The 23,758-nt window shown below is 38.5% G+C and overlaps 1 protein-coding gene across 1 annotated transcript; it reads right to left on the reverse strand.

The window, feature by feature from the left end:
- On the reverse strand, positions 1-22,276 carry LOC133664607 (gastrula zinc finger protein XlCGF57.1-like). Its single transcript, XM_062069375.1, has 4 exons — positions 21,664-22,276; positions 13,922-14,104; positions 2,811-4,121; positions 1-737 (listed from the first exon to the last, which is right to left on the reverse strand). Exons 1-4 carry the CDS (start codon positions 21,785-21,787, stop codon positions 340-342), a joined length of 2,016 nt encoding a protein of 671 aa, XP_061925359.1. The 5' UTR covers positions 21,788-22,276; the 3' UTR covers positions 1-339.
- Between the last annotated feature and the right edge of the window lie 1,482 nt (positions 22,277-23,758).

Below are 23,758 nucleotides of genomic sequence, written 5' to 3' on the forward strand. Positions count from 1 at the left end.
AATAAATAATTGTATCACACCATGCACGCTGCTGTCATGTCGTTAGCTGGTGATCCGAAGAACCCTGAAGCAAGAGGCTTCCACAATTTAATCTATAAATGTAGAAGCATATTAAAAAGATTGTTACACAAACAACAATGTCACACATGTTATATGTGCTGATGTTGTTAGAAAGTCAAAATTAAAGTCTTGACAGTTTATTTCAAATCCTGCAGTTTCATTTGTTGCTGCTGTTCTCACCAGTACACTTGTGTTTCTTACACTGGTACTTAGAAGAGAATCTTTCACCACACACACTGCAACTCAACACTTTCTCTCCTGGGTGTGTTCTCCTGTGTGCTACAAGGTTTGATCGGTCACAAAGCAGGAATGTGATTTTTCACCAGTGTGTGTTCTCTTGTGTCTTTTCATATTGCGATTTTCTACAAAACCTTTACCACAGATTGAACAGGAATAAGGTTTTTCACCAGTGTGTGTTCTCGTGTGCACTTTCAAATAGTCCTTCCTTGTAAAAGATAAGCCACAGATTGAACAAGAAAAAGGCTTTTCACCCGTGTGTGTTGCCATGTGTACTTTCAAATTGTGACTTTGTACAAAACCTTTACTACAGATTGAACAGATAAAAGGTTTTTCCCCAGTGTGTGTTCTCATGTGTACTTTCAATTTGCGACTTTCTACAAAACCTTTAACACAGATTGAACAGACAAAAGGTTTTTCACCAGTGTGTGTTCTCATGTGTAATTTCCAGAGGTGGGACCAAGTCATTGCTTTGCAAGTCACAAGTAAGTCTCAAGTCTTTGCCCTCAAGTCTCGAGTCTAGTCCCGAGTCAAGACAGGCAAGTCCCGAGTCAAGTCCAAAGTCAAGACTAGAAAGTCTCAAGTCAAGTCCCAAGTCCTGCATTTTGAGTTTCGAGTCCTTTCAAGTCCTTTTAACCACAGACTAATATTTTTACACAGATTATGTATGCTTTTAAAACGCTGTATTTATTTATTAAAACAAGTGCATTTGAAATTGCAGGAAAAAAAATGGTGCTGACATTGCAATTCATAATAGCACTATTAACCAGTCATTTTAATAGTTTAAACAATTTTAAACATTTAACTCATTCCTTTACAGAATAAACACATTTGCAAAAACAAACATTAACATACTATTGGTTGTATTTTATGAAAATAACATTACCACAAAGTTGAGAAGGAGCAAAGATCTTCAATATTTGTATGTGAGAATCACAAAGAAATCTTCTGGGGGAGGATGACCCCCCTACAGGGGTTTGGTTTACAAACTTTCAGCCCCACCTAAAACAAAATTCACCAGCCGCCACTGATTATGATGCATTCTCATTTTAGGCAAAGTATAAGACAATACTTTCTTAACAGTATAATTGTAACCAGGAATAAGTCTTCAAGTAACAATATTCAAATACTAACATTGTTGGGTAAGACAGCATTTGGTTTTATTCTGAATCCAGTGAAACAGATTGGGGGTTTTAGCTGATATCAAGACTTTCAGGTGTTTATATATGTTTAAGTATTTGGCAGACGCTTTTATCCAAAGCGACATACATAAAAAATAGATATAAAACAATCACTGTAAACATTATCATTTAAGGGAAGAATGTAATACAAAATATCAATACAAAGTGTCAAGACAGAATAAACTCTCTGCTGCTGCAGCAACAGAGTTACAGTCTATAGGTCCCTAAAATATATAGATATCTAATGTATTCATACATTGTTTATGTAGGATATACGCATGTATATATAATCTAATCATATTGTTTCTTCAACTTAAAAATAGCTGACCGTTTTTTTCCCTCTTCTCTGGGATTATATTCCCAGTTTTGATCTCGGACGTCTGGTCATTTATAGCGTATAAGAATATTATATTACTGTTAAGCAAACTATGAATAATAAAAACGCCAAAACATGTGTCCGTTATCATAGCTACACGTATGACAAAAAAAACGCGTGAAAATCAGTGGTATTCAGTGAGGTAAGATGAATTAAATTTGCTGACAGTTCATTGCTCCTGCCAAATGAATTGCACTGAGTGGAGCGGATCACCACTCCAAGATGGCGGCTCCGCGTCTCGTCTGCGCCAGTAGGCAGTAGCGCTCAATGCTGCGTACCCTTATAAGATGTCTATGGTTATAACGTTAGCAGTGAGTTTACAGCCTCACTGATTTAACTACACAGCAAATAAAAGTCATGTTACTTAGCCAATAAACGTTATCTTACATTCAAAACTTACCCTTCTTTGTGCAACTTCAAATGTCGAACGAAGTTGGAAGTTGTTGCGTCTCCGTCTGTAATATTCGAACTGCGTGATTTGCATACGGCAATTCGTTTTTTGTTGACCAAGTCGTAGTTTTTATACCCGAACGAAACCAACTTTGGCATAATTGTTTCTCACTGCCGCATTGTTTGACAACTCATGTTCGGTGGTTGTCCTGCAATTGGATTGGATGAGAGCTGTGGGATGAAAACAACGTAGATTTAATTTGATTGGCTGTTGTACTGACAGCACACACGCTGACAAGCAGCACACACGCTTATAGACACAGACGTATAAAATGAAAGATACGGAGCGCTCCCAAATAACTTTTTAAGGTTTGGGTTTTGGGGAAAGTAGCAAGTCATGTCAAGTCAAAAGCCTCAAGTCCAAGTGAAGTCACAAGTCATTGATGTTAAAGTCTAAGTCGAGTTGCAAGTCTCTTTACATTTTGTCAAGTCGAGTCTAAAGTCATCAAATTCATGACTCGAGTCTGACTCGAGTCCAAGTCATGTGACTCGAGTCCACACCTCTGGTAATTTCAAATTGCGACTTTCTACAAAACCTTTATCACAGATTGAACAGGAAAAAGGTTTTTCACCAGTGTGTGTTCTCATGTGCACTTTCAAATATTTACTTAGAACAAACCCTTTACTACAGATTGAACAGATAAAAGATTTTTCTCCAGTGTGACTTTTTCTATGTTTTTCCAAACATGAACTGTGTGCAAAACCTTTACCACAGATTGAACAGACAAAAGGTTTTTCACCAGTGTGTGTTATCACGTGTACTTTCAAATTGTGACTTTGCACAAAACCTTTACTACAAATTGAACAGATAAAAGGTTTTTCACCAGTGTGTGTTCTCGTGTGTACTTTCAAATAATGATTTTGTGTAAAACCTTTACCACAGGTTAAACAGGAAAAGGGTTTTTCACCAGTATGTATTCTCATGTGTACTTTCAAATATTGACTTTGTGTAAAACCTTTACCACAGGTTAAACAGGAAAAAGGTTTTTTACCAGTGTGTGTTGTCATGTGTACTTTCAAATTGCGACTTTCTACAAAACCTTTACCACAGATTAAACATATGAAAGATTTTTCTCCGGTGTGTGTTCTCATGTGTACTTTCAAATATTGACTTTGTGTAAAACCTTTATCACAGATTGAACAAGAAAAAGGTTTTTCACCAGTGTGTGTTCTCATGTGTACTTTCAATTTGTGACTTTCTACAAAACCTTTACTACAGATTGAACAGATAAAAGGTTTTTCTCCAGTGTGTCTTCTTGTGTGTGTTTTCAGAGAACTATGGTATTTAAAAGTTTTGTCACAGTGAGCACATTTGAAGTGAGTGTTGTCAGTGTGACATGTCTTATCATCTTTAGAGTCTTCATCATCAGTGTCAGGAGAGTGTGACGTTGTGTCCTCACTATCTGATAGTGGAGCTAAGAGCTTGTCTGCTTGTGATCCTCCACAGTGGTCTCCATCAGCTTCTGTTGTCATGTGTTGTGTTGAGCTGCTGCTTGGAGGCTCCGCCTCTCTCTTCTCCTCACTTTCACCTTTGACCTCATCATCTTCACTCTTCACAGGGACACCAGTCACTGGGAACTCCTCCAGTCCTTCAATATGCTCTCCCTCCGGACTGATGCTGAGTTCTTCCTCTTCCTCTTTAATGTGGGGGGTCAGTGAGTCTTCCTCTTCCTTTTTACAGGGAAGGGTCTGTGTCAAAGAGGAAAAGGAGACGCCAGAGGGTCCTTGGCGTCTGGTCTTCCTCTTTGATGGATCCTCCTTCACCATCCTGAAGCTACACTCCTGTTTTTCAAGCAGAAGTTGTTCTTTACAGACATCTGCAAGACACAAATGACAAACATGCTTGAGAAATGTCCAGATTTGATCAGTCACATGAGGCATTCAGTAAGTTTACATGCACTTAAAATAACAAGTTAATGTATGAATTGGCCTGAAAACAAACACACTGCTCTTTACAACATAATTCACAGGAAAAGAAGACCACTTTTTACGAGGAGTGGGCAATATGTCCTAAAATCTATATTGCCATAAATTCCCTTCTGCCTGAGTGCAGCTGGGATAGGCTCCAGCGCCCCCTGTGATTTTAATGTCAGTTACTGATGTATAAACTTGGAGAAAATATTAGGTCATTTACAGTGTAAATCTGTATTCCGTATTGTTAGCTCTGCTATGGCGTCATCTTGTGGTCGAGTTCGCTCACTGCGAGTGCTGTGCGTTGAAAGTGTATTTCCTTTTGCTTCGTGCCATAAACCCGAAGTATGGTTTCTTCATTTATCTCGCCAAGCAACGTTTGTAAGTGTAACCAGGGATTTCCACTGGATGTGGAACGGTGGCGCCACGGCGACAGACTCGTTCCGTTTTTTGTTTTCAAGTCAATGTGTCAGTTTCCACCGCCTGGCTACTATATTTAGTGGTCGCCACAACAAGGCGGTTCAATTGAGCTAAAATCTGCTCGTGTGGGACAGGAAGTCATGCATAAAAACAAAATAAGTGATCCAATTTAGTTTCAAAGTAGAATATTCTGTTTAAGGCGGATGGTATTCTACACTATGAAAAGTCCTAATGGACATGAAGTCAACTTGTCAAAAGGTTTTCAGACCTAATTTCACCTCCTTGACACAAATGGACGAAGACATGCTGATTCCAAAAGGCCCACAATTAAATAATCATATAACAGGCATATCACAGGCAACTATATGGGGGCCTGTACTTCAGAGTTGTATTAAAATGATTAGTTCCATCCCCAACATTAAAGCAAGTGTCGCTAACACAGGAAAACAAGGTGGAGGAGAATTGCAAGTAGTCGAAACAAAGATTGTGAATAACTGAAAAGAGGCTCACTTTGTTCATGTAGGTCAACTGTGAATAAATATGCTCACATAGCAATTTATCGATGACGGCAAGAATTAAGTTATTAGGTTTATTTTCATTTATAATCGGTCCTGGCCTACAATTGCGTGAATATTTTAATGCCTCTGGACATCATATTTAATGTTGTTTAATACCATTTAAGGCCTTAATTTAGGCAAAGTCCATTTAATGACTTTTAATGTTTTTTAATGGCCCACAGAAACCCTCTTAAACAAAGGTGGACCGATCGATACAAAAATCGACAGTAACAATACCAAGTATAATATCAGTATAAGGTCAATGCAGTGGTTTGATCGATATTTTGTACTATATATATTTTCTTGATTTTGTTATTGTTTACAAACTCAGGAAATAAGTCTTTGGACACAGGAAGACTTTAAGGGAATAAACCAAATAATTTTATTGAGAGCCATCCTGTGTTTTTTTCTGATTATGATTGCGAACAAAAATGTAATCATTCAATGATCTTGAAAAATTTAAATATCAGTATCCACATTGGTATGACCGATACCGTCCTTGTAACTACTTGGTACTGGATCGATACCTAAATTTGTAGTATCACCCAAAAATAAAGTATCAAACAACAAAACAAGTGATTATTAAAATTTAACAACACAGAAGAATAAGTGATTATTAAATTTTAACAGAAGTGTAGATAGAAACATGTTACATTAGAAAGTAACCACATATTAACAGTAAAGTAGCAAGTAAACTGATAGTAGTTTTAATAAAATAATACAACAAAATGATTAAAGATGTAACTGCATATGTCAGCAGATAAATTCGAATCGATTTTTTCCCACACCCCTAATATATATATATATATATATATATATATATATATATATATATATATATATATATATATATATATATATATATATATATATATATATATATATATATATATATACACACACACATATACATATACTGTACACACATACATACACATATACTGTACATATATATACACACACACACACATATATATATATATATATATATATATATATATATATATATATATATATATATATATATATATATATATAATTAATTAGTTCAAAAGTAATATTCGCTGAAAGTTAAACTAAAAATATATTCTTAGTATTAAAAATAAAACAATGAGAACAGTTTTCATTATACCAAACATAAAAAGTGGATTAGGTAGTTAGGTAATTCCCTCGTTCTGCTATGGCTCTTGTCCGCTGCTTTCTGCGGCGTCTGCCATTGTGAGTTAAGTCGACGAAAACGTTTTTCTAAACTCGGTGTTGTGCAGTGCAGCGGGCGTATGATCTGTGACGTAAACACGCTGTGCAACACACTCCGTGCGAAACGTGAGCTTTGACTACTGTTTACTAAACGAGGCAAAATGCGGTAAATAAATTAACGACGCCTCGAGGCAGCAAAAATTCCTTGAATATATTTTCTAATCGAATTACTCGAGGAATCGTTTCAGTCCATTGGCAAGTTTCACTGCAATAAGGTGCTTTTGGTAGCCATCCACAAGCTTCTGCTTGAATTTTTGACCACTCCTCTTGACAAAATTGGTGCAGTTCAGCTGAATGTGTTGGTTTTCTGACATGGACTTGTTTCTTCAGCATTGTCCACACGTTTAAGTCAGGACTTTGGGAATGCCATTCTAAAACCTTCATTATAGCCTGATTTAACCATTCCTTTACCACTTTTGATGTGTGTTTGGGGTCATTGTCCTGTTGGAACACCCAACTGTGCCAAAGACCCAACCCCCGGGCTGATTTTAGATTGTCCTGAAGAATTTGGAGGAATTGGTCTTCACCAATCTGAAGCATAGGGGTATATTCTGGCATATTGGTACGACAGGCAGACGATGCAGGTAAAATGGGGGAGTAGTTTATTCTCTCCCTTTAGAGTTGGCAATGGGGTACGGCAGAGTGGGCTTTTATTACCAGGCCTATTTAGCCTGTACATGGATGACCAGTCAAGGCAGTGGAGAGAATGCAGAACAGGGTGCATCATGGGAAACACCTTAATCAACCACTTTATGTACGCTGGTGATTTGGCCATTATATCTCCCAGTAGTGCAGGGTTCCACCAGCTTCTTAACATATGCTCAGAATATGGAGTCAAGTTTGACAAAGAGTATAGTAATGATATGTAGGACCAAGGAGGATCAACATCTTAATTTCCCAGGTTACTATTTGTCTGGTCAAACGCTGTCTGTGTGCAACAATGTCACATACTTAGGCCACATCATCCATGACAAGATGGAGGATGATGCTGACATGCTTAGACAGAGAAGAATGATGTATGTCCATCTTATTATACAGATAACCGATCCTAGGTGTAGTTCTATTAGGTACCAATCCTATATATGGAAACACTGGTATCTGTGCCTTTTATAGAATGTGTAGATGCATTTTTAAAGTATACATATAAATATATATATATAAATAAATAAATATATATATATATATATATATATATATATATATATATATATATATATATATATATATATATATATATATATATATATATATATATATATATATAAACTATTATTGCTGCTTTTATTTATTTATTAGATGCCTTTAACTGAATATGCTCGAGCACTGTTTTTAATATTATGTTATAATGCCTTTTATACTGTATTTTTTGGTTTGCTTTATGTACTGTATGTGATTGTATGTCTATTTGGACGTTGGAGTCTGCAATAAAACTTGATTGATTGATTGATTGAATATATAATTTAGTAACAGGCACATTTGAAAAAATATGTAGTATTTACGCATTTTTGTTAATAAACGCATTAATTTAAAAAACGCATCACAACGTTCTCTTTTTTTAACAACATCACTGAATATTACACACTGCAGTAGAGCTGAAACTATTCCTCGAGTAACTCGAGTGATTCGATTACAAAATATATTCGAGGAATTTTTGCTGCCTCGAGGCGTCAAGATTTCTTTACGGCATTTTGCCTTGTTTAGTTTCGTTTTGCACGGACTGTTTAGGTATTGCACAGCGTGTTTACGTCACAGATCATACACCCTCTGCACTGCACGACCCCGCTCTTTTAAATACGCTTGTGTTTCGAAAACCTTTGCGCCGACATAACTCACAACGGCAGACGCCGCAGAAAGCAGTGGACACCAGCCAAAGCAAAACGAGGGAATTAAGAAGCGACAAAAGTTGTCTAAGGTCTGGGAACACTTCACACTAAAATGGAAGGAAAATGCAGTCGTATGCAAACATTGCAAAGTGGAGCTCGCATACCACAATAGCACAAGTTCGATGCTGCAGCACCTGTCGAGAAAGCATCCGATTGAGTGACGTCCAGAGGCCCGGTAAGTCATCTTTTATCAAATGTAAACGCAAAGTTGTGTTCGTAAAATAAATATTATTCAAGGCCTACTGAAATGATTTTTTTTTATTTAAATGTGAATAGCAGATCCATTCTATGTGTCATACTTGATCATTTCGCGGTATTGCCATATTTTTGCTGAAAGGATTTAGTAGAGAAAATCGACGATAAAGTTCGCAACTTTTGCTCGCTGATAAAAAAAAGCCTTGCCTGTACCGGAAGTAGCGTGACGTCACAGGAGCTAGTATTCCTCACAATTCCCCGTTGTTTACAATGGAGCGAGAAAGTGATGATTACCCCATTAATTTGAGCGAGGATGAAAGATTCGTAGATGAGGAACGTTACAGTGAAGGACTTGAGAGACAGTGATGGACGTATCTTTTTTCGCTCTGACCGTAACTTAGGTACAAGCTGGCTCATTGGATTCCACACTCTCTCCTTTTTTTATTGTGGATCACAGATTTGTATTTTAAACCACCTCGGATACTATATCCTCTTGAAAATGAGAGTCGAGAACGCGAAATGGACATTCAGTGCCTTTTATCTCCACGACAATACATCGGCGAAATGCTTTAGCTACGAGCTAACGTGATAGCATCGTGCTTTAACTGCATATAGAAACAAAAAAATAAACCCCTGACTGGAAGGATAGATAGAAAATCAACAATACTATTAAACCGTGGACACGTAAATACACGGTTAATGCTTTCCAGGCTGGCGAAGGTTAACAATGCTGTGCTAACGACGCCATTGAAGCTAACTTAGCAACGGGACCTCACAGAGCTATGCTAAAAACATTAGCTCTCCACCTACGCCAGCCAGCCCTCATCTACTCATCAACACCCGTGCTCACCTGCGTTCCAGCGATCGGCAGAAGGACGAAGGACTTCACCCGATGCGTTTGGCGGCCCGGAGACGTAGGAAGTCAAGTTGAGGTCGGCGGCTAGCGCGGCTAGCGCGGCTAGCGCTCCAACAAAGTCCTCCTGGTTGTGTTGCTGTAGTCCGCTGCTAATACACCGATCCCACCTACAACTGTCTTCTTTGCAGCCTTTATTGTTCATTAAAGGCCTACTGAAACCCACTACTACCGACCACGCAGTCTGATAGTTTATATATCAATGATGAAATCTTAACATTATAACACATGCCAATACGGCCGGGTTAACTTATAAAGTGACATTTTAAATTTGCCACTAAACTTCCGGTTCGAAACGCCTCTGAGGATGACGTATGCGCGTGACGTAGACCGGCGAACACGGGTATGCCTTCCACATTGAAGCCAATACGAAAAAGCTCTGTTTTCATTTCATAATTCCACAGTATTCTGGACATCTGTGTTCGTGAATCTGTTTCAATCATGTTCATTGCATTATGGAGAAGGAAGCCGAGCAAGCAAAGAAGAAAGTTGTCGGTGCGCCACAACAGTCACAGTACAACAGTACACAGCCGGCGCTTCTTTGTTTACATTCCCGAAAGATGCAGTCAAGATGGAAGAACTCGGATAACAGAGACTCTAACCAGGAGGACTTTTGACTTGGATACACAGATGCCTGTAGAGAACTGGGACAACACAGACTCTTACCAGGATTACTTTGATTTGGATGACAAAGACGCAGACGTGCTACTGTGAGTATGCAGCTTTGGCTTTTTTTTGCGTATGTACGTAACTTTTTTAAAATATATAAGCTTTATGAACCTTGGGTTAGGTGAACGGTCTTTTGGGCTGAGTGATTGTGTGTGTTGATCAGGTGTTTGAATTGTATTGGCGTGTTCTATGGAGCTAGGAGCTAGCAGAGGAGCTATGAGCTAGCATAACACGTACCGTACGTGCGCGTCACGTACGTAACTTTTTAAAAATATATAAGCTTTATGAACCTTGGGTTAGGTGAACGGTCTTTTGGGCTGAGTGATTGTGTGTGTTGATCAGGTGTTTGAATTGTATTGGCGTGTTCTATGGAGCTAGGAGCTAGCAGAGGAGCTAGGAGCTAGCATAACAAACACGCAGGTGTTATTATGCAGGATTAATTCGTGGCATATTAAATATAAGCCTGGTTGTGTTGTGGCTAATAGAGTATATATATGTCTTGTGTTTATTTACTGTTGTAGTCATTCCCAGCTGAATATCAGGTACCGTGAGTATGCAGCCTTGGCTGCTAAACATTCGATAACTTGACCGTATGTGCGCGTCACGTACGTAACTTTTTAAAAATATATAAGCTTTATGAACCTTGGGTTAGGTAAACGGTCTTTTGGGCTGAGTGATTGTGTGTGTTGATCAGGTGTTTGAATTGTATTGGCGTGTTCTATGGAGCTAGGAGCTAGCAGAGGAGCTAGGAGCTAGCATAACAAACACGCAGGTGTTTTTATGCAGGATTAATTTGTGGCATATTAAATATAAGCCTGGTTGTGTTGTGGCTAATAGAGTATATATATGTCTTGTGTTTATTTACTGTTGTAGTCATTCCCAGCTGAATATCAGGTCACCCCCGGCTCTCACAGCATCTTCCCTATCTGAATCGCTTCCACTCCCCACTAGTCCTTCACTTGCACTTTACTCATCCACAAATCTTTCATCCTCGCTCAAATTAATGGGGAAATTGTCGCTTTCTCGGTCCGAATCTCTCTCACTTCATGCGGCCATCATTGTAAACAATAGGGAACTTTGCGTATATGTTCAACTGACTACGTCACGCTACTTCCGGTAGGTGCAAGCCTTTTTTTTATCAGATACCAAAAGTTGCAATCTTTATCGTCGTTGTTCTATACTAAATCCTTTCAGCAAAAATATGGCAATATCGCGAAATGATCAAGTATGACACATAGAATAGATCTGCTATCCCCGTTTAAATAAAAAAAATTCCTTTCAGTAGGCCTTTAAACAAATTGAAAAAGATGTCCAGAATACTGTGGAATTATGAAATGAAAACAGAGCGTTTTGTATAGGATTCTACGGGTACCATAACTTCCGTTACTCTGACTTCGTCACGCGCATACGTCATCATACCGCAACATTTCAGCCGGATATTTCCCGGGAAGTTTTAAATGTCACTTTATAAGTTAACCCGGCCGTATTGGCATGTGTTGCAATGTTAAGATTTCATCATTGATATATAAACTATCAGACTGCGTGGTCGGTAGTAGTGGGTTTCAGTAGGCCTTTCATTATGATAACCAGGATGTGTTCTCTCACTCCCGCGAAGTCATCAAATGCCGCCAAAATGTGTTGAAAACTAACAACGATATCTGAGTTGTCGTGTTCTATTAGCCTTTCATTAGTAACCCCGCGAAAGTAGTCGTGCAAAGTTATTCGGGTTATTCAAGTCATGCAACCACATGCTACTTGGATAGCCTGCACTGCACTTCCACCCACTGTAGTCTCTATAGCTTAGGCGCCGATCTACATTTCTGCCAGTGGGTGCTCGGACGGGCGGCAAATCTGACGCTACTTTTCTGAGCATGCGCGGTTTTTGCTTGGTGGTGACGCACCACTGGTTTCACATTCCAAATGCAGTATTAAAGGTACTACCTAATCCACTTTTTATGTTTGATATAATGAAAACTGTTCTTATTGTTTTATTTTTGATACTAAGAATATAGTTTTATTTTAATTTTCTCATATACATTTTTAACTAATTTTATATATATATATATGTATATATGTTTTGATCTCAAACATGTTATGATGGCAAAATGAACACTGATTACTATTTTGCATGCAAAGAATACAATGAACTGTATTACATTTTTTAAATGTAAAACTGTTGTTGTCATTATTAAGTGGTTGGTCTTTTTATATTGTTCATGTATTGTTGGCAGGTTGAAAACAGCTCAGCGGATTTGCGTGGAGAAACCACCAATCAAACGGCACCGTATAATAATCATCAAAAACGCACGAGAGACAAGAACTTTGTTAATGCGGTCACAGCACATAGGGCTGTGAGCGCACCTGTTTTTATTAGCACACACAAATTGGCACAATCAACCACGGACGCATTTCAGCTGTGCATGTCTGCCTTCAATAATGAAAACAGGTGTTTAGGAAATAAAAGACAATCAGGCCAAAGGCAATAATTGAGGGCACATCTTAACATGTATAATTAAACCTTAATTAAGCAAAAATATTGCTCCGGCCCGGCTGCACCAAATAAAAATATAAATCAATTTAATAAAGTCAAAATACAAATTAGGCAACAAGAGAAGTATCCCACACTTCTCTTTTGTAAAGTAAATTTGTACAGCCGATATGGACATCTATATCAACTATATGATTTGCCTGAGAAGCTGGACAGGACAATTTTTATTTATTTTTTTAATTAAAAATATGATTTATTCAATTAAATGGTAAATGGGTTATACTTGTATAGCGCTTTTCTACCTTCAAGGTACTCAAAGAGCTTTGACACTATTTCCACATTCACACACACATTCACACACTGATGGCGCTAACCACGACCCATCAGGAGCAGGGGTGAAGTGTCTTGCTCAAGGACACAACGGACGTCACAAGGTTGGTAGAAGGTGAGGATTGAACCAGGAACCCTCAGGTTGCTGGCACGGCCACTATCCCAACCGCGCACGCCGTCCCACAATTACTCGATTAATCGATCGGGATATTCGATAGAATACTCGATTACTAAACTATTTGATAGCTGCAACTCTAGAATGCAGACTTCATAAGAGCCAAGAAACATAATAAAACATCACTTACTGTACAAACTCTGCTGTCACTATGACGCAGACTGACAGAATGTTGTTATATTCCCATTTAGATAAAGAATAATGCATAATCGTCACACAGAAAAGGGGGGTGAAGCCAAGCGTCTTTTCGTGTTGTTCGCCACTCCCGGGTTTAAATTGGCTGTCAAACGGTACCAACTTGTCAAAGTCCGTCCTCATCCTTCTACTATCCAGGTGAAAGGCTCGATTCATGATCAGGAATAATCTTTCACCAGGAGCTCACCAGCCGGTGATGTCAACATAGACACATAAGCTATAAATAGTTTGTCTGCGTTAGCACTCATAATAACAATATCACTAATACTTGGTTGGTATCCAAGCCACGAAATGCAAATGGAGTATTGTTGGTGCTTTTTGGATGGTTATAGAGGACCTCCCATTGGCTCCTTTGCAAGTGGACTCTTATTTTATATTTATGAGTTAGAATGTGATTTAAAAATATATATATATCCATCATCATGTCTTGTATAATGATTGTGAATGATAGTGCAGTTCTCCTCTAAATTCCAGTGATTAGATTTAAGACTTGAAGTCTATGAGCATGAAGTGATGAAGCCTACTTGGATGAGAGGACAAACGACTTCTAAGACAAAGTGAACAGTCCAGTTGTGACGGATTGAATGCCCTGAGAATAAAATGATATGTGGATGTTGTGCTTACTTGGACTGGGATGAAGCTGTGAGGACTCAGGTGGTTTGTCTTCATGCTCTTCAGTCTTCACAGAGACAACAGTCAGTGGAAACTTGGTGACATCATCCTCCTCCTGCCCTAGAAGACACTCTTCCTCCTGAGTGATCCACACTTCCTCCTCTTCCTCTTTAATGTGGGGGGGCTGCTGGACGTCTGTTGGGTAAATAAGTAAATAAGATAAAGAGAGAATATAAATAGTTTTGGACTGACACTGTTAACACAATCACATTATTTGTGTTCTTTTGTGTGTTGTGTCAAAAGTGTGTAGCAAAACAACCAATAAAAATGCAGGAAATACCTCCTTTTGTCCCAGCCACTAAAATGTATTCAAAAGTAGTACAGTGAGTACACAAACAGATTTGGAAATTTGATGGGGGTCAATTTGAAAAGTTTTTACAAGTACGAGGCAGCATTGATTGAGAAATTCTTAACTTTACACTCACTGATGTAAAGTGTGTAAATATTGTATTCTGTATACGATATATTACACCTACTCTTTATCTCTAAACATAACCATGATCTTGTAATGACATAGTCATTACCATAACTTCAATATCATGGAAATGAAAACAAATCTAATTCCAAAATCACTTAAAAAACATTCATGGTATATTTTTGTCATCATGCAGAATACTGTTTTTGTGGTCATTTTGTCGGCTGGGACAAAAGGAACTTTTACCAAAACATGTTTTATTATGTGGTGTTTTATGGAGTATCTCCATCAACAATTCCTCTTTAGGAATTGGAGACCATCTACGACACGCTGAAGAAAAGTCAGTCACCTTCATGTTCTTTTAATAAATCAAGTGTTGACTACTTTGGTTATTGAAAATAAATGTTTACTTTCAATTATTGATGCATGTGGGTCAGAGTCAGGAAGTAACATTATTAGATTTGAGTACAGTATAAAATGTATTTGGTGAATGTGTGAGTTTTGTGTAAACATGTTGATACAGGTTTACATCTTCTTGGGGACTGGAACACAGATATGTCCTGAAAGGATGCACCCATTTTAAAAACCTTCACTAAGCTGTGCCACCAACATTGTCTCACTTAGCTCATTAAAGGCCTACTGAAACCCACTACTACCGACCACGCAGTCTGATAGTTTATATATCAATGATGAAATCTTAACATTATAACACATGCCAATACGGCCGGGTTAACTTATAAAGTGACATTTTAAATTTGCCGCTAAACTTCCGGTTCGAAACGCCTCTGAGGATGACGTATGCGTGTGACGTAGCCCGACGAACACGGGTATGCCTTCCACATTGAAGCCGTTACGAAAAAGCTCTGTTTTCATTTCATAATTCCACAGTATTCTGGACATCTGTGTTCGTGAATCTGTTTCAATCATGTTCATTGCATTATGGAGAAGGAAGCCGAGCAAGCAAAGAAGAAAGTTGTCGGTGCGAAATGGACGTATTTTTCGAACGTAGTCAGCCACAACAGTACACAGCCGGCGCTTCTTTGTTTACATTCCCGAAAGATGCAGTCAAGATGGAAGAACTCGGATAACAGAGACTCTAAACAGGAGGACTTTTGATTTGGATACACAGACGCCTGTAGAGAACTGGGACAACACAGACTCTTACCAGGATTACTTTGACACAAAACAAGCGAAGCTACAATCCTCAAGACCTAGCCTAGCAAGGCTTTCAATGACAAACTGGCACATTGAGACTCACCCCTGGTACTTGCAAGTACACAGGTCTTAGGGTCAATTCCTAACCTTAGAAAAGTAGATAACTTCACAGTCAAAGTGGGTGACAATATTATAACAAACATAAATGAGATACCTATGTTGGCTGCATCGTAGAGACTAATCTCTCCAGTGAAAAAATGTCTACTAAGGTAGTCAAAGAATCAACCGACAATTTCTGTTTTTAACTAGTGTTGTCCCGATACCAATATTTTGGTACCGGGACCTGTACCAAAATGTATTTCCATACTTTGATACGTTTCCAAATAAAAGGGACCACAAAAAAGTGCATTATTGGCTTTATTTTAACAAAAAATCTTAGGGTACATTAAACATATGTTTCTTATTGCAAGTTTATCCCTAAATAAAATAGTCAACATACTAGACAACTTGTCTTTTAAGTAAACAAAAAAAAGCTCTTAATTTAGTTTGCTGACATATGCAGTAACATATTGTGTCATTTATATTCTATTATTCTGTCAAAATTATTAAGGACAAGTGGTAGAAAATGTATTATTAATCTACTTGCTCATTTACTGTTAATATCTACTTATTTTCTGTGTTAACATGTTCTATCTACACTTCTGTTAAAATATAATAATCACTTATTATTCTGTTGTTCGATACTTTACATTAGTTTTGGATGATACCACAAATTTGGGTATCAATCTGATACCAAGTAGTTACAGGATCATACATTGGTCATATTCAAAGTCCTCATGTGTCCAGGGACATATTTCCGGTGTTTATAAACATAACTTTTTTTTTTTTTTAAACGAAAAAAGATGTTGTTATTAGGGCTGCAATAACTAATCGATTACATCGATTAAAATCGATTATAAAAACAGTTGGCGATTAATTTAGTCATTGATTCATTGGATCTATGCTATGCGCAGAGGTTACTTTTATTTATTTTTTTATAAACCTTTATTTATAAACTGCAACATTTACAAACAGCTGAGAAACAATAATCAAAATAAGTATGGTGCCAGTATGGTGTTTTTTTCCCCAATAAAATACTGGAAATGATAGAAATCAATCAATCAATCAATGTTTATTTATATAGCCCTAAATCACTAGTGTCTCAAAGGGCTGTACAAGCCACAACGACATCCTCGGTGTCGAGTGGGTCTGACATAATATTGTGAAAGTCCAACACATCAGCGAAAGTCCAGTCCATGGTGGGGCCAGCGGGAACCATCCCGAGTGGAGACGGGTCAGCAGCGTAGAGATGTCCCCATCTGATGGACAGGCTGGCGGTCCACCCCGGAGCAGAGTAGAAAAGAAAAGAAAAGAAACGGCAGATCAACTGGTCTAAAAAGGGAGTCTATTTAAAGGCTATAGTATACAAATGAGTTTTAAGATGAGACTTAAATGCTTCTACTGAGGTAGCATCTCTAACTTTTACCGGGAGGGCATTCCATAGTATTGGAGCCCGAATAGAAAACGCTCTATAGCCCGCAGACTTTTTTTGGGCTCTGGGAATCACTAATAAGCCGGAGTTCTTTGAACGCAGATTTCTTGCCGGGACATATGGTACAATACAATCGTCAAGATAGGCAGGAGCTTGACCGTGTAGTATTTTATACGTAAGTAGTAAAACCTTAAAGTCGCATCTTAGGTGCACAGGAAGCCAGTGCAAGTGAGCCAGTATAGGCGTAATATGATCAAACTTTCTTGTTTTTGTCAAAAGTCTAGCAGCCGCATTTTGTACCATCTGTAATCTTTTAATGCTAGACATAGGGAGGCCCGAAAATAATACGTTACAGTAATCGAGACGAGATGTAACGAACGCATGGATAATGATCTCAGCATCGCTTGTGGACAAAATGGAACGAATTTTAGCGATATTACGGAGATGAAAGAAGGCCGTTTTAGTAACACTCTTAATGTGTGACTCAAACGAGAGAGTTGGGTCGAAGATAATACCCAGATTCTTTACCGAGTCGCCTTGTTTAATTGTTTGGTTGTCAAATGTTAAGGTGGTATTATTAAATAGATGTTGGTGTTGAGCAGGACCGATAATCAGCATTTCCGTTTTCTTAGCGTTGAGTTGCAAAAAGTTAGCGGACATCCATTGTTTAATTTCATTAAGACACGCCTCCAGCTGACTACAATCCGGCGTGTTGGTCAGCTTTAGGGGCATGTAGAGTTGGGTGTCATCAGCATAACAGTGAAAGCTAACACCGTATTTGCGTATAATGTCACCTAGCGGCAGCATGTAAATACTAAAGAGTGCAGGGCCAAGAACTGAACCCTGGGGAACTCCGCACGTTACCTTAACATAGTCCGAGGTCACATTGTTATGGGAGACACACTGCATCCTGTCAGTAAGATAAGAGTTAAACCAAGACAAGGCTAAGTCTGACATCCCAATACGCGTTTTGATACGCTCTAATAAAATATTATGATCAACAGTATCGAAAGCGGCGCTAAGATCAAGAAGCAGCAACATAGATGAAGCATCAGAATCCATCGTCAGCAATAGATCATTAGTCATTTTTGCGAGGGCTGTCTCCGTAGAGTGATTTGCCCTGAAACCGGATTGAAAAGGTTCACAGAGATTGTTAGTCACTAAGTGTTCATTTAGCTGCTGTGCGACAATTTTTTCGAGAATTTTCGAGATAAACGGTAGGTGGGACACCGGCCGGTAGTTCACCATGAGGTCAGGATCGAGGTTAGGTCTTTTGAGTAGAGGATGAATAACCGCTTTTTTGAATGCTAAAGGAACAGTACCAGAGGAAAGTGATAGGTTTATAATATTTAACACTGATGGACCTAATAAAACAAAAAGCTCCTTGATAAGTTTCCCAGGAATTGGGTCAAGTAGACATGTTGTTTGTTTTGTCCCATTTACACATTTTAACAATTCCTCCAATGTTATTTCATCAAAGAGAGAGAAACTATTTTGGAGGGCAATGTCCGTCGTATATACAGTCATATTTGTGTTAATAGAACCCAGCTGTAGCTGAGATGCATTGTCTTTAATCTCTTTTCTGATGAGTTCAATTTTCTTATTAAAGAAATTCATAAAGTCATCTGCTGAGTGGGTGGAGCTACTGGGAGGAGTCCCTTGTTGGGTTAGCGATGCTACTGTACTAAACACAAATTTAGGATCATTTTTGTTGAGGTGGATGAGATTTGAGTAATATTTAGCTTTAGCTGAGGTAAGCATGCGTTTATAAGTTATTAAACTATCACTCCATGCTTGATGGAAAACCTCAAGTTTAGTCGCACGCCATTTGCGTTCCAGCTTTCTACATGATAATTTCTGGGCTTTAGTTTCTTCTGTAACCCATGGGGTACGCCTTTTAGGGGCCCTTTTTAGCTTTAGCGGTGCTACAATATCAATGGTGTCGCGCAGGGCGTCGTTAAAGTTGTTAGTGAGGTTATCAATAGAGCCCACATAATTTGGGAATGATGCCATTACTGAAGGCAGTAGGTCAGTAAGAGTCGTCGTTGTGGCAGTATTAATGTTGCGGCTGCTATAGTAGTTATTATTATTATTATTAGTTTGTTGACAATGAGTCAGAACTTCGAATTTTATAAGGTAATGATCGGACATTACTTTAGTGTACGGGAGTATCGTAACTTTAGAGGTGGTGACACCCCTGACAAGCACTAGATCTATCGTATTACCGTTGCGATGCGTGGGTTCATTTATTATTTGTGTAAGACCACAGCTATCAATTATAGTCTGGAGCGCCACGCATGGAGGGTCCGATGGGGTATTCATATGGATGTTAAAGTCTCCCATTATGATTATATTGTCGGCGTGCGTCACTAGATCAGCAACGAACTCTGAAAATTCATTGATAAAGTCCGAATAGGGCCCAGGGGGGCGGTAGATGACAGCCAGGTGGAGAGGCAGCGGTGTGACAAACCTCATAGTGAGCACCTCAAACGAGTTATATTTATTATTTAGGTCCGAGGTAAGGCTAAAGTTTTTGTTGTATATTAGTGCAACACCCCCACCCCTTTTAATGGGGCGGGCAATATGCGTTCCCGCATAGCCAGGAGGAGACGCCTCACCCAGCGCAAAAAATTCGTCTGGTTTGAGCCAGGTCTCGGCTAAACCAACGACATCAAGATTGTTGTCTCTGATGACTTCATTAACTAATAACGTTTTGGAAGACAATGATCTTATGTTTAAAAAGCCCATATTATAGGTAGTGGGCTGTTTTGAGGAGTTTTTGTTGAAAGTATCCGTAGTAGCAATATTAATAATGTTACGTTTATTATGCATAGTGCACTTTAAATAATTTCGACCATATCTAGGAATTGATATGACAGGAATTTTTAGATTGTTTGCCACCTCAGTAAAATGCATGTCCACCTCTGACGCAGAAAAAACATTATGTGAGTTGTATATTATTCTAGAAGAATTGCTATGTGTGCAGGGATTATCTAGCCTGGCGCTGGCTAGTTCTAGCTTAACAGACTCCTTATTAGCGCTTCTTTGTGGATTAGCATTTAGCTTTTTCGTTAGCCCCGCTAACAACAAAGCATTTAGCTTTGTTGTTAGCCCCGCCCGACACCCCCGCTTCTGCTTCCGAGCGCACCGCTTACGTCTCTTTCGCTGACCGTCTCCGCTGGAAGTCGACGCCGCTGCTTCAAAGGCCACTGCTGGATGTAGCTTGCGAAGAATTCCCAAGCTAGCGAGCAGGTCCATCGTACACGCATCTATCAGCCCAAAATGGCCCGATCTCTCCACATCCAGAATCGTAAGTCGGTCGTAAGTGATCACGGAGTGAACACGCTGTGAGCCAGCCATGAAATTGACTGAATTGAGGGGTATTTTTGCCCTCACTTCCAGGAGCGCTCGCACGAAGCCGCTGCTCTGAAGCGCAGCCATCTTGGAAGTAGAAATGTAGTTTGTCTCTTTTATTCGATTATTAATCGAAGTAATAATCGACAGATTAATCGATTATCAAAGTAGTTGTTAGTTGCATCCCTAGTTGTAATGCCAAAAAATATTGATATAATCATAGAAGTAGTACTTTTTTGAGGCGGTATAGTACCGAATATGATTCATTAGTATTGCGGTACTATACTATACTATATTGTGTACCGTACAACCCTAGTTCTTACATAGTAGGATCACCCCGCTGGTGGGTAGAAATACACTTAAGACTCTAACACAAGCACTCATTTAACCCCACTTTGACTACAGAGTTCATGTTTGGTACTGTGACCCCTTAAAAGCCCTGAAAAACTAACTCCAGACAGCCCAAAACAAAATGATTGGTCTTCTACTCAACTGTCCATCTAGGGCTCCGCCAACAATTTCCTTAACGTGGGGAGGCTCTTGGTGGCCGACAGAGTACATCTTCTTGCAGTTGGTCTGGTGTAGAAGATACACCATACCACTAAAATACCCATGTACCTGTCTAGATACTTCAAAATATATTCACCATTATAACACCAGAAGTAGTTGTACATACAAGTCACATCAATCCAGATCTCACCCCAAAAAAGGTTCTATTTTGTTTGCCTGCTGTACACCAGAATGTGGAACTCCCTATCAATAGCCATAAAGGAGTGTAAATCCCTCACTTCCTTCAAAACCGCTTTGAAAATACATTACAGGTTGCAGCTACTCGTAACTGGGAATAGACAAAGCCATTTACTTATTTTAAATTATATTTTCATTTATTTTTTGCAGTGTATTTGTATTTTAAATGCTACGTTCTACATAGTACTGTGTTCTGTGTGAGTTAAAATTGATTTCAACTGAAACCATGTCAGGCTTTCTTGTAGCAGTGAATGTGTACCGTGATGAAACTGTACCCTTTCCTATGCAAACTTCTCATAAGTCCTTCAATCAATCAATCACACATTGTTACAAACTGAGAGGAACATCAACCTCAAACTGTCTCGTTTTCATGAAGAATCTAAATCAAAGCATTGCATCATCCCCACAAGACAAATCATCTTCCTATTGAAGAAAAGTGTTACTAATGAAATATAAAGTTAGTAAAGATGTGAGAGTAAGAAGTAAACAAACCTGTTCTGTGTAACACAACTTGATGTTTCTTGAAAACAGCGTCCATAAGTTGATGTTGTCGCTCCTTCTCCTCTTTTGTTGGACAAAGTTCCTCCTCATACTTTGCTATCGTTCTTTCGCACATTTTCACACAATCACAACACTTGACACTCACATTTGATCTCTACTTAGCGATGTGTTGATAAGGTCCGCGTCTCTTTGTTAGCAGCTAACAAGCTAAGCTAGCACATAAAGTGCGCTCAGACTAATGTATCCGGATACAAACATTGACTAACAATGTTTCATCTACTACACGACATATATGCGTACATGTATGCACTAAATACAAATAGAGAAACAATAATGGCCAGTGGCCACGTTTAGGCCTTCTCTGTCAAACGCCATTTTGCTTTTTACTCCTTCGTCTTCTTTCCATTTCCAGCAGACTAGTAGAGCATCTTAGGCCTCCACAGCTTCTTAACGGGACTTCTTCGTCCTGTCCTATGGTCCATACTACATTCTACAGTACAGGAGGTCGCGCTAGCAACCTTTCAATGGACCACTTCCAAGTTGGCTTCGTCGTTCTTCTTTTTTGTTTGTTTAATGGCGGTAAGGGTACCTGGAGGCACTAGGACCATGTAGAGGACACTAGGACCATATGGAGGGCACTAGGACCATATGGAGGGCACTAGGACCATATGGAGGGCACTAGGACCGCTCTTTGTGGCCGCAGGAAGAGCAGCAGAAAGTTTGAGTTTGAGTTTAGGGTTTATATATGTTGCCTATACTGTATAAAACTCCAAAATAACAAACACGGAGGCTCCAGTTTTACACGAGGATTTTTAGCGCCTTCAAATAAGAGCTCAATGCATATACCGTACAACAGCCCATAACAGGAACTTAAACATCACAAAGAAGCAAGCCCATAAAATAGGTTACATATATATATATATATATATATATATATATATATATATATATATATATATATATATATATATATATATATATATATATATATATATATATATATATATATATATTTTTTTTTTGTATTTATTTTTATATATATACTGTATATATAAGCACAGGTTGTGCTTCTAACATACTCTTACATGGACATTCACATGGACATTGTTAACATCCATATTATCAACCTTTCTGTTTGGTCCTTGTGTGCCAGCTGTTTGATGGCAAATGTTTTTGAAGAAACTGAAAATTTTCTGTTTTGCACATTTTACATTGATCAGGATTTATTTTATTTAAGTATGACGTTTCGAGCAAGCGCTCTTTTTCACACTGCTGTGGCGGTGTGTGCGGACCTTTCTTTCTTTCTTGTTCTTGTAAGTGTTCCTTTTTTGATCCAGCACCCATCCCAATTGGGTCTTTTGTTTTTGTTTCCCCCTCTGCTTTGCACATTTTGAAAAAATAAATGTATGGTTGAAGAATACAATTCTTGTGATTATGGTATGAATTATTCATACCATAATCACAAGAATTGTATAGGACTTACAGTAAGTGCAACAGCGGTCTAGTGGAGGTGTAAAGTAAATTTTTCTAAGCATTTTGTCATTTTTAAAGCATTTTCTCAGCATTTTTTCAGGCCCGGACTGAAATAGGGGACAGCCAACTTTTAAAAGTGACACCAAAAATGTTCCGACTGCCCGCGAGATGTCCCTTATTTCAAAGTCTGGGTGTTGGCAACCCTAATGGTTTGAAAAAGGCATTTGGTCGCTGATGCACTTATTGAGTGATAAAAGTATTATAATATTTTAAGATTTCATTAAGTATGACCTGCAAATAGACGAAAATATTCTAAAAAATTATAAAGGCTTTCGTTCAAAATATTGTAAAAACAGCATATCATCTTTTTCAGAATCAGAATCTGAATCAGAATCAGAAGAGTTTTTTTTTTTATTGTCATTGTTTGAGAACGGGTTCACAAACTAGGAATTTTACTTGGCGCAATCGTGCAACATAAAACACATATAACACAGAATAGAATAATATGAGCTGTAACTGAGCTATCAGATCTTGTTATTGTTCATGTGTCTGATGGTGTTCATGTGTCTGATGGCCGAGGGGAAAAAACTGTTCAGGTGGCGGGAGGTATGGG

This window comes from Entelurus aequoreus, linkage group LG14 (genome assembly GCF_033978785.1).
Source record: "Entelurus aequoreus isolate RoL-2023_Sb linkage group LG14, RoL_Eaeq_v1.1, whole genome shotgun sequence".
Taxonomy (NCBI): domain Eukaryota; kingdom Metazoa; phylum Chordata; class Actinopteri; order Syngnathiformes; family Syngnathidae; genus Entelurus; species Entelurus aequoreus.